Genomic DNA, 12069 nt, shown 5'->3' on the forward strand with positions numbered 1-12069 from the left:
CAATTCACTTTACATTTAAATGGTGTACCAGGTAAATTGCAGTGTTCTGACCATAGGTCCATTCTATCCATTCTATATCTACGATTGAAATGACACCCCACCTTGTTTTCAAGAACATGTTGTTGTCACGCCTTGGTCATTGTATTTTGTGTTTTTGTTATATTATTTGGTCAGGCCAGGGTGTGACATGGGTTTATGTTATATTGTATTTTCGTATTGGGGTTTGTAGTATTTGGGATCGCGGCTGATTAGGGGTGTTGTATAGGCTTGGTTGCCTGAGGCGGTTCTCAATCAGAGTCAGGTGATTCTCGTTGTCTCTGATTGGGAACCGTATTTAGGTAGCCTGGTTTCGCTTTGTAGTTCGTGGGTGATTGTTCCTGTCTCTGTGTAGTTTCACCAGATAGGCTGTAATTAGGTTTCGTTCCGTTTGTTGTTTTGTATTTTGTATCGTTATTTCATGTGTCACTTTTTCTATTAAAGTCATGAGTAACCACCACGCTGCATTTCGGTCCGACTCTCTTTCTACAAACGAAGAACGCCGTTACAGTTGTGTCACTCTCAACCGAGGGTGTTACCACAAAACAAAAAACATTAGATGATGTGAAATAGGTTGCAAGAAACAGCATCTGCGAATATGAAAATATAGGAGTTTTAGACATTGTTTTAGGTAATTTATGTTAAAGGTTTAAAAATAACATAATTTCTTATTTTAAGAAATAATACAATAGTTTGTAAGCTTTTAAATGATATCAAACTCAACTTTTTATCTTTTCCAGTGATGAACACATGTCTCATGGTATGCTGGGGTTTGCAAAATGACTAAATGTTTTAGCATTCAGGTCTAAAAAGTAACTTTCTGACCTAACATGTTTGGAAAGTTTTGTTAAAATGGAAAGGAATGCTGTTAAGAAAGTGATTGAATTGAAAATAATTTGTGAAACTTCAAACTCCCTGTCCTCTCTCTCAGCTGGACAGACCTGATAGTGGGAGCTCCCAACTATTTTGACAGGAAGACAGAGATCGGAGGTGCTGTGTACATCTTCCTCAACCGATTCGGTAACTGGGAGTACGCTCAGCCAATCAGGCTCAACGGAACTCATGACTCCATGTTTGGACTGACCGTCAACAATGTGGGAGACCTGGACCGGGACGGATATGATGGTGAGGATTGACTCGTTCAAATTAAACTTTATTTAACGTGCATTCATTTACAATTGACTGCATGACGGGACTGAGTGGACAGAGGGGACTGAGTGGACAGAGGAGACTGAGTGGACAGAGGGGACTGAGTGGACAGAGGAGACTGAGTGGACAGAGGGGACTGAGTGGACAGAGGGGACTGAGTGGACAGAGGGGACTGAGTGGACAGAGGGGACTGAGTGGACAGAGGGGACAGAGGGGACAGAGTGGACAGAGGGGACTGAGTGGACAGAGGGGACTGAGTGGACAGAGGGGACTGAGTGGACAGAGTGGACAGAGGGGACTGAGTGGACAGAGGGGACTGAGTGGACAGAGGGGACTGAGTGGACAGAGGGGACTGAGTGGACTGAGTGGACAGAGGGGACTGAGTGGACAGAGGGGACTGAGTGGACAGAGGGGACTGAGTGGACAGAGTGGACAGAGGGGACTGAGTGGACAGAGGGGACTGAGTGGACAGAGGGGACTGAGTGGACAGAGGGGACTGAGTGGACAGAGGGGACTGAGTGGACAGAGGGGACTGAGTGGACAGAGGGGACTGAGTAACTGTTTTTAAAAATACAGCACCAGTCAAAAGGTTGACCCACCTAGTCATTCAAGGGGTGTTTCTTAATTTTGTACAATTTTCTACATTATGGAATAATGTGTGTAAAGCTGTCATCGTGGTAAAGGGTGGCTACTTTGAAGAATCTCAAATATAAAATATATTTTGATTGGTTTAACACTTTTCATGGTTACTACATGATTCCATATGTGTTATTTCATAGTTTCGATGTCTTCATTATTATTCTACAATATAGAACATATATTTTTTTAATTAAGAAAAACCCTTGAATCAGTAGGTGTGTCCAATCTTTGACTGCTTCTGTATTTTCTGTGTCTCAAAAGGCACCCTATTCCCTATGTAGTGCCCTATTTTATTTATGTATTATTTATTAAACCTTTATTTAACAAGGAAGGGCTCATTGAGATTTAAAATCTCTTTTTCAAGAGCGTCCTGGCCAAGATAGGCAGCACCAAGTCATTACAAAGATGACAGACAAACAACACCAATAAGAGCCCTATGGTCCCTGGAGCCCTATGGTCCCTGGAGCCCTATGGTCCCTGGAGCCCTATGGTCCCTGGAGCCCTATGGTCCCTGGAGCCCTATGGTCCCTGGAGCCCTATGGTACCTGGAGCCCTATGGTCCCTGGAGCCCTATGGTCCCTGGAGCCCTATGGTACCTGGAGCCCTATGGTCCCTGGAGCCCTATGGTACCTGGAGCCCTATGGTCCCTGGAGCCCTATGGTCCCTGGAGCCCTATGGTCCCTGGAGCCCTATGGTACCTGGAGCCCTATGGTACCTGGAGCCCTATGGTCCCTGGAGCCCTATGGTACCTGGAGCCCTATGGTCCCTGGAGCCCTATGGTCCCTGGAGCCCTATGGTCCCTGGAGCCCTATGGTACCTGGAGCCCTATGGTCCCTGGAGCTCTATGGTCCCTGGAGCTCTATGGTCCCTGGAGCCCTATGGTCCCTGGAGCCCTATGGTCCCTGGAGCCCTATGGTCCCTGGAGCCCTATGGTACCTGGAGCCCTATGGTCCCTGGAGCCCTATGGTCCCTGGAGCCCTATGGTACCTGGAGCCCTATGGTCCCTTGTGCCCTATGGTCCCTGGAGCCCTATGGTCCCTGGAGCCCTATGGTTCCTGGAGCCCTATGGTACCTGGAGCCCTATGGTCCCTGGAGCCCTATGGTACCTGGAGCCCTATGGTCCCTGGAGCCCTATGGTCCCTGGAGCCCTATGGTCCCTGGAGCCCTATGGTACCTGGAGCCCTATGGTCCCTGGAGCCCTATGGTCCCTGGAGCCCTATGGTACCTGGAGCCCTATGGTCCCTGGAGCCCTATGGTCCCTGGAGCACTATGGTACCTGGAGCCCTATGGTCCCTGGAGCCCTATGGTCCCTGGAGCCCTATGGTCCCTGGAGCCCTATGGTACCTGGAGCCCTATGGTCCCTGGAGCCCTATGGTCCCTGGAGCCCTATGGTCCCTGGAGCCCTATGGTACCTGGAGCCCTATGGTCCCTGGAGCCCTATGGTCCCTGGAGCCCTATGGTCCCTGGAGCCCTATGGTCCCTGGAGCCCTATGGTACCTGGAGCCCTATGGTCCCTGGAGCCCTATGGTACCTGGAGCCCTATGGTACCTGGAGCCCTATGGTCCCTGGAGCACTATGGTACATGGAGCCCTATGGTCCCTGGAGCCCTATGGTCCCTGGATGGCCCTATGGTCCCTGGAGCCCTATGGTACCTGGAGCCCTATGGTCCCTGGAGCCCTATGATCCCTGCAGCCCTATGGTACCTGGAGCCCTATGGTCCCTGGAGTCCCTAAGGTCCCTGGAGCCCTATTGTCCCTGGAGCCCTATGGTACCTGGAGCCCTATGGTACCTGGAGCCCTATGGTACCTGGAGCCCTATGGTCCCTGGAGCCCTATGGTACCTGGAGCCCTATGGTCCCTGGAGCCCTATGGTCCCTGGAGCCCTATGGTCCCTGGAGCCCTATGGTCCCTGGAGCCCTATGGTCCCTGGAGCCCTATGGTCCCTGGAGCCCTATGGTCCCTGGAGCCCTATGGTCCCTGGAGCCCTATGGTCCCTGGAGCCCTATGGTACCTGGAGCCCTATGGTCCCTGGAGCCCTATGGTCCCTGGAGCCCTATGGTCCCTGGAGCCCTATGGTCCCTGGAGCCCTATGGTACCTGGAGCCCTATGGTCCCTGGAGCCCTATGGTCCCTGGAGTACCTGGAGCCCTATGGTCCCTGGAGCCCTATGGTCCCTGGAGCCCTATGGTCCCTGGAGCCCTATGATCCCTGGAGCCCTATGGTACCTGGAGCCCTATGGCCTGATCTCCTATATCTAATGTATGTCAATCTGTGTATCTGTCCAGACATCGCTGTGGGGGCTCCGTTCGATGGAGATGGGAAAGTGTTCATCTACCGAGGCTCGTCCTCGGGCATCGACCCCAAGCCTGCACAGGTGAGAATTTTAATTCACACGAAAAGCTTTATTGTCCATCCACCCCCCGATAATTGACGTAGTTTATACTCTGCCCTCTCAGATCCTGGAAGGGGTGAAAGAGGGGGTGAAACGGTTTGGCTACTCCATCTCAGGCGGCCTGGACATCGATGGGAACCTGTACCCTGACCTGGCAGTAGGCTCTCTCGGCGATAAGATGGTTCTGTACAGGTCTCGCCCCGTCATTCACGTGACCCGGGATGTATCCATCGAACCTCAGCACTATATTGACTTGGAGCAACACAACTGCAAGGGGAGAGATGGAGTGTGGTAGGTTGCATTCACATAGGTAGGTTGCATTCACATAGGTAGGTTGCACTCACATAGGTAGGTTGCACTCACATAGGTAGGTTGCACTCACATAGGTAGGTTGCATTCACATAGGTAGGTTGCACTCACATAGGTAGGTTGCACTCACATAGGTAGGTTGCACTCACATAGGTAGGTTGCACTCACATAGGTAGGTTGCACTCACATAGGTAGGTTGCATTCACATAGGTAGGTTGCATTCACATAGGTAGGTTGCACTCACATAGGTAGGTTGCATTCACATAGGTAGGTTGCATTCACATAGGTAGGTTGCACTCACATAGGTAGGTTGCATTCACATAGGTAGGTTGCACTCACATAGGTAGGTTGCACTCACATAGGTAGGTTGCATTCACATAGGTAGGTTGCACTCACTTTACTTTTTTTGTGTTCATATAGCCTGGTTGCCAGTCCTTTTTTTGTGTACATATAGCCTGGTTGCCAGTCTTTTTTTGTGTTCATATAGCCTGGTTGCCAGTCTTTTTTTTGTGTTCATATAGCCTGGTTGCCAGTCTTTTTTGTGTACATATAGCCTGGTTGCCAGCCTTTTTTTTGTGTTCATATAGCCTGGTTGCCAGTCCTTTTTTGTGTTCATATAGCCTGGTTGGCAGTCCTTTTTTTGTGTTCATATAGCCTGGTTGCCAGTCCTTTTTTTGTGTACATATAGCCTGGTTGCCAGCCTTTTTTTTGTGTTCATATAGCCTGGTTGCCAGTCTTTTTTTGTGTTCATATAGCCTGGTTGCCAGTCCTTTTTTTGTGTTCATATAGCCTGGTTGCCAGTCCTTTTTTTGTGTACATATAGCCTGGTTGCCAGTCTTTTTTTGTGTTCATATAGCCTGGTTGCCAGTCTTTTTTTTGTGTACATATAGCCTGGTTGCCAGCCTTTTTTTGTGTTCATATAGCCTGGTTGCCAGTCCTTTTTTGCGTTCATATAGCCTGGTTGGCAGTCCTTTTTTTGTGTTCATATAGCCTGGTTGCCAGTCTTTTTTTTGTGTTCATATAGCCTGGTTGCCAGTCTTTTTTTGTATTCATATAGCCTGGTTGCCAGTCCTTTTTTTGCGTACATATAGCCTGGTTGCCAGTCTTTTTTTGTGTACATATAGCCTGGTTGCCAGCCTTTTTTTGTGTTCATATAGCCTGGTTGCCAGTCCTTTTTTTGTGTACACATAGCCTGGTTGCCAGTCTACTTTTCACCTTCTGCTAACCGTGAAGGAGTTAGTGAAAGCAGAAAAAGACTGGCAACCAGGCTAATGTGTTTCTGCTGTTGAGAATTAAACACAGGCCTCGGTCAACTCTGTTGTTTTCTGTCATTAGTGTGGAGGTCAAAGTGTGCTTCACCTATACTGCATATCCAGAGTCATACTCACCAAACATCAGTAAGTTACATCTCTGTTTAGAAACACTTCTATTTTTCTTTGTTTAATCATGGTTTTTACTCCAGTCTGTGCTTCAAATGAACTGGGCTGTTCCCTTGGTGTGTTGACATTTCCCCTCCCTCCGTCCTTAATTAAATGAGCTGGGCTGTTCCCTTGGTGTGCTGACATTTCCCCTCCCTCCGTCCTTAATTAAATGAGCTGGGCTGTTCCCTTGGTGTGCTGACATTTCCCCTCCCTCCGTCCTTAATTAAATGAGCTGAGCTGTTCCCTTGGTGTGCTGACATTTCCCCTCCCTCCGTCCTTAATTAAATGAGCTGAGCTGTTCCCTTGGTGTGCTGACATTTCCCCTCCCTCCGTCCTTAATTAAATGAGCTGGGCTGTTCCATTGGTGTGCTGACATTTCCCCTCCCTCCGTCCTTAATTAAATGAGCTGGGCTGTTCCCTTGGTTTGCTGACATTTCCCCTCCCTCTGTCCTTAATTAAATGAGCTGGGCTGTTCCCTTGGTTTGCTGACATTTCCCCTCCCTCCGTCCTTAATTAAATGAGCTGGGCTGTTCCCTTGGTGTGTTGACATTTCCCCTCCCTCCGTCCTTAATTAAATGAGCTGGGCTGTTCCCTTGGTGTGCTGACATTTCCCCTCCCTCCGTCCTTAATTAAATGAGCTGGGCTGTTCCCTTGGTGTGCTGACATTTCCCCTCCCTCCGTCCTTAATTAAATGAGCTGGGCTGTTCCCTTGGTGTGTTGACATTTCCCCTCCCTCTGTCCTTAATTAAATGAGCTGGGCTGTTCCCTTGGTGTGCTGACATTTCCCCTCCCTCCGTCCTTAATTAAATGAGCTGGGCTGTTCCCTTGGTGTGCTGACATTTCCCCTCCCTCCGTCCTTAATTAAATGAGCTGAGCTGTTCCCTTGGTTTGCTGACATTTCCCCTCCCTCCGTCCTTAATTAAATGAACTGGGCTGTTCCCTTGGTTTTCTGACATTTCCCCTCCCTCCGTCCTTAATTAAATGAGCTGGGCTGTTCCCTTGGTGTGCTGAGATTTCCCCTCCCTCCGTCCTTCCCCTCTAGCCCTGGTTCTACTCTTCGAGGCTGACACCGAGCGCAGGAAGCTGGGCCTGCCCCACCGTGTTAGCTTCTTGGCTCGGAGTGCACAGGAGGCGGAGTACACACACACTGATGAAGTGGAGCTGAAGGGTCAACGCCATCCCGCCTGCCGGAGCGCCACCTTCCAACTACACGTAAAGGGCTGACAGTCGAGAACTGATGTTTGTTGTTATTGTGTTTGTGTTGTTGTTTTGTTGTAGGTGTTGTTGTTGTGTTTTTGGTGTGTTGTTGTTGTTGTGTTGTTGTAGGTGTTGTTGTTGGTGCTGTTGTTGTGCTGTTGTTGTGTTGTTGTTGTGTTGTTGTGTTGTAGGTGTTGTTGTTGTGTTGTTGCTGTTGTTGTTGTGTTGTTGGTGTTGTTGTAGGTGTTGTTGGTGTTGTTGTAGGTGTTGTTGGTGCTGTTGTTGCTGTGTTGTTGTAGGTGTTGTTGATGTGTTGTTGGTGTTGTTGGTGTTGTTGTTGTGTTGTAGGTGTTGTTGTTGTGTTGTTGGTGTTGTTGTAGGTGTTGTTGCTGTTGTTGTAGGTGTTGTTGATGGTGTTGGCTTTTTGTGTTGTTGGTGTTGTTGTTGTTGCTGTGTTGTAGGTGTTGTTGCTGTGTTGTTGGTGTTGTTGTTGGTGCTGTTGGTGTTGTTGTAGGTGTTGTTGGTGTTGTTGTAGGTGTTGTAGGTGTTGTTGCTGTGTTGTTGGTGTTGTTGTTGGTGCTGTTGGTGTTGTTGTAGGTGTTGTTGGTGTTGTTGTAGGTGTTGTTGGTGTTGTTGGTGTTGTTGTAGGTGTTGTTGGTGTTGTTGTAGGTGTTGTTGGTGTTGTTGTAGGTGTTGTTGGTGTTGTTGTAGGTGTTGTTGGTGCTGTTGTTGTGTTGTTGCTGTTGTTGCTGTGTTGTAGGTGTTGTTGCTGTTGTTGCTGTGTTGTTGGTGTTGTTGTTGTTGCTGTTGTTGCTGTGTTGTAGGTGTTGTTGTTGTGTTGTTGCTGTTGTTGTTGGTGTTGTTGTTGGTGTTGTTGTAGGTGTTGTTGTTGTAGGTGTTGTTGGTGCTGTTGTTGCTGTGTTGTAGGTGTTGTTGCTGTGTTGTTGGTGTTGTTGTTGGTGCTGTTGTTGTTGTGTTGTTGGTGCTGTTGTTGTTGTGTTGTTGGTGTTGTTGTAGGTGTTGTTGGTGTTGTTGTAGGTGTTGTAGGTGTTGTTGATGTTGTTGGTGTTGTTGTAGGTGTTGTTGGTGTTGTTGGTGTTGTTGTAGGTGTTGTTGCTGTGTTGTTGTTGTTGTTGTGTTGTTGATGTGTTGTTGTTGTTGTTGTTGGTGCTGTTGTTGTTGTGTTGTTGTTGTGTTGTTGTTGGTGTTGTTGGTGTTGTTGTAGGTGTTGTTGATGTTGTTGATGTGTTGTTGTTGTTGTTGTGTTGTTGATGTGTTGTTGTTGTTGTTGTTGGTGCTGTTGTTGTTGTGTTGTTGATGTGTTGTTGTTGTTGTTGTTGGTGCTGTTGTTGTTGTGTTGTTGTTGTGTTGTTGTTGGTGTTGTTGTAGGTGTTGTTGATGTTGTTGATGTGTTGTTGTTGTTGTTGTGTTGTTGATGTGTTGTGGTTGTTGTTGTTGGTGCTGTTGTTGTTGTGTTGTTGTTGTTGTTGTGTTGTTGATGTGTTGTTGTTGTTGTTGTTGGTGCTGTTGTTGTTGTGTTGTTGGTGTTGTTGTTGTGTTGTTGGTGTTTTGTGTTGGTGGTGTTGTTAACCCATTTACATTATTTTGCTCTTTATCCTGATGGTTTTACAACACAATCAGCCTGATTGCAGAACAGTAGTCTCACTGTAACTAAAAGATAATCATAGAGTAACTTCATCCAGCGTTACACGTTGTTGTTGTTGTTGTTATTGTTGTTGTTGTTGTCAAAGCTCTGTTGCTTTAGATGTTGCATAGTGTTCCAACCCTGGAAAGAAATAGTGTTTCAGAGGTGCTTTATTTTTGAAAAAGTTGAATAAATCCTGAATGAAAACAAACATTATTTAAACCCAGGTCTGCTATAAATCATAAACTCCAGATATAATTTGTGGATAGATACCAATTGACTTCCATATAATATAATCTCTTTGAAAAATGGTTGAATGATTCTTTCCGGTGCAGGAGAATATCCGTGACAAGCTGCGTCCCATCGCCCTGGCCATCACCCACACTATCAGACCCCACATGTTGTCCTCAGACACTAACCCAGAGGAACAACTGCCTCCCGTACTGGGTGTTGCCACCTCCAACACCCTGCACTCTGAGGTCAGTTCCACACCAACAAGATCAACTTTCATCAGTCCTATAGTGACTTTATTTATCTTAAGTCTGTCTGATATGTTGCAGGTGAATTTCCTGAGGGAAGGCTGTGGTGATGATAATATCTGTCAGAGCAACCTGAAGTTGACCTACCAGTTTGGAACCCGACCTATAACCTCTGACCTCTTCACCCCTCTGCCAAAGTTAGTGGGAATACACATTTTTATATTCCCTAATCCCTCTCTCATATCCAGAGTTGAGGCATTGAGCTATCTCTCCTTACACCCCCCCCCAGTTTATTTCCTGCAATTCTACACATTGTGTCTAACAATGTGGGGGGGCCTTAGCCTTGGTATATTGGCCATATACCACAAACCCCCGAGGAGCCTTATTGCTATTATAAACTGGTTACCAAGGTAATTAGAGTAGTAAAAATAAGTGTTTTGTCACACCCAGCATTCAGGGCTCGAACCACCCAGGTTTATAAATGTGTTTATCCTCCTCCTTCCTGAGATGTGGTACACTTCTGCTCCTTCATATCTATTTCCTCATTCTCTTCTCATATCCAGAGATGATGAGGAGGCGTCCATTTTCTCTCTGTCTGACCAGAGGTCCGTGGTGTTGGAGGTGACTGTCACCAACATGCCCTCTGAACCTCTGTACCCTGAGAAGGACGGTGATGATGCCCATGCCGCCCAGCTACTGGTGACCCTGCCAGACACCCTGTCCTACTCTGGCTTCAGGGGACAACAGGTACGCCACATTGTTCTGTAGTTTTTATAAAAACGTAACTCCTTGTTAAGGGGTGCTGAGCTGAAGACAAATTGAAGAAGTAGAGCCCACACACACATACGGTACCTTTTAATAAGCCAGTTAGTACAACACTACGATCCAAGAGTGGATCAAACCCTGTGACCCGGCCTGGAATAACCCTGACTAACTTTGGTCACATCAGTAGAGGAGTTAACTGTCTACTGTCTCCCATCCATCCTGAGTAACTGTCTCCTGTCACCCATCCATCCTGAGTTAACTGTCTACTGTCTCCCATCCATCCTGAGTTAACTGTCTCCTGTCTCCCATCCATCCTGAGTTAACTGGCTGCTGTCTCCCATCCATCCTGAGTTAACTGTCTCCCATCCATCCTGAGTTAACTGTCTACTGTCTCCCATCCATCCTGAGTTAACTGTCTCCTGTCTCCCATCCATCCTGAGTTAACTGGCTGCTGTCTCCCATCCATCCTGAGTTAACTGTCTCCCATCCATCCTGAGTTAACTGTCTCCCATCCATCCTGAGTTAACTGTCTCCTGTCACCCATTCATCCTGAGTTAACTGTCTACTGTCTCCCATCCATCCTGAGTTAACTGTCTCCCATCCATCCTGAGTCAACGGTCTCCCATCCATCCTGAGTTAACGGTCTCCCATCCATCCTGAGTTAACTGTCTCCCATCCATCCTGAGTTAACTGTCTCCCATCCATCCTGAGTTAACTGTCTCCCATCCATCCTGAGTTAACTGTCTCCCATCCATCCTGAGTTAACTGTCTCCCATCCATCCTGAGTTAACTGTCTCCCATCCATCCTGAGTTAACTGTCTCCTGTCACCCATCCATCCTGAGTTAACTGTCACCCATCCATCCTGAGTTAACTGTCTCCCATCCATCCTGAGTTAACTGTCTCCCATCCATCCTGAGTTAACTGTCTCCCATCCATCCTGAGTTAACTGTCTCCCATCCATCCTGAGTTAACTGTCTCCCATCCATCCTCAGTTAACTGTCACCCATCCATCCTGAGTTAACTGTCACCCATCCATCCTGAGGTAATGGAACTCTGTTGATCCTGACTGTGTTTCCTGTTTCCTGTGTGTAGGTGGTGTGTCAGGCCAATCAGAATGGCTCTCAGGCAGAGTGTGAGCTGGGAAACCCCCTGAAGAGAGATTCTATCCTGAAGTTCTACATGATCCTCGGCACCTCTGCTATCACCATAGAGACCACGGAACTCACTGTCAACCTCCTGCTGGCTACGTAAGTCTTGGCTGGGCAACCACTGACAGTTTAGGTTCCGAATGAGTCAGTCTCCAGGACCAAAATAAACCTAGACCTGGCCTTAAAAAATGCTCAATCGATAATCTGAAAGTGCTTCTTCGTCCTGAGCTCAATATGTGTCCAGGAAACCTAAGTGTCTTCCTGTGTCTCTCCGCAGCAGTTGGTCCATTTAACTCAGTGTTAGTTTCCTCCTAGTGTCTGTGATGTAATGTGTTCTCACTGTGTGTGGGGTTGCCTCCTCCTCAGTATCAGTGAGCAGCCAGACCTGGCCCCAGTCACAGCCGTGGCTAAAGTCGTCATAGAGCTCCCTCTGGCTGTCAGCGGGTAAGTACTGAACTCTAGGTTATCACTAAGGATTTGTCCGCATGCTTCTCTAGCGCATTCTCTCTCTCCCTCTCTCTCACTCTCCCTCTTTGCTGTCTCTTTCCTCTCTATGTCTCTCTCTCTCTCTCTCTCTCCCTCTCTCTCTCTCTCTGCTGTCTCTCTCCTCTCGCTGTTCTCTCTCTCTCTCTCTCTCTCTCTCTCTCTCTCTCTCTCTCTCTCTCTCTCTCTCTCTCTCCCTCTCTCTCTCTCTCTGCTGTCTCCTCTCGCTGTTCTCTCTCTCTCTCTCTCTCTCTCTCTCTCTGATGTCTCTCTCCTCTCACTGTTCTCTCTCTGATGTCTCTCTCCTTTTCGCTGTTCTTTCTCTCTCTCTCTCTCTCTCTCTCTCTCTCTCTCTCTCTCTCTCTCTCTCTCTCTCTCTCTCTGATGTCTCTCTCCTTTTCGCTGTT

The 12069-nt window shown here is 47.7% G+C and overlaps 1 protein-coding gene across 1 annotated transcript in view; it reads left to right on the forward strand.

The window, feature by feature from the left end:
• itga7 (integrin, alpha 7) overlaps nucleotides 1-12069 on the forward strand; it is a 79626-nt gene that overhangs the window by 19102 nt on the left and 48455 nt on the right. Inside the window, exons 4-13 of the mRNA XM_052528617.1 lie at nucleotides 968-1161; nucleotides 4108-4196; nucleotides 4279-4505; nucleotides 5859-5920; nucleotides 6987-7156; nucleotides 9122-9265; nucleotides 9347-9462; nucleotides 9829-10012; nucleotides 11124-11278; nucleotides 11546-11623. Of these exons, the coding sequence (XP_052384577.1) occupies nucleotides 968-1161; nucleotides 4108-4196; nucleotides 4279-4505; nucleotides 5859-5920; nucleotides 6987-7156; nucleotides 9122-9265; nucleotides 9347-9462; nucleotides 9829-10012; nucleotides 11124-11278; nucleotides 11546-11623 (1419 nt within the window). The remainder of the gene's footprint in view (nucleotides 1-967; nucleotides 1162-4107; nucleotides 4197-4278; nucleotides 4506-5858; nucleotides 5921-6986; nucleotides 7157-9121; nucleotides 9266-9346; nucleotides 9463-9828; nucleotides 10013-11123; nucleotides 11279-11545; nucleotides 11624-12069) is intronic.

The sequence above is a fragment of the Oncorhynchus keta genome, chromosome 10 (genome assembly GCF_023373465.1).
Source record: "Oncorhynchus keta strain PuntledgeMale-10-30-2019 chromosome 10, Oket_V2, whole genome shotgun sequence".
Classification (NCBI taxonomy): Eukaryota; Metazoa; Chordata; class Actinopteri; order Salmoniformes; family Salmonidae; genus Oncorhynchus; species Oncorhynchus keta.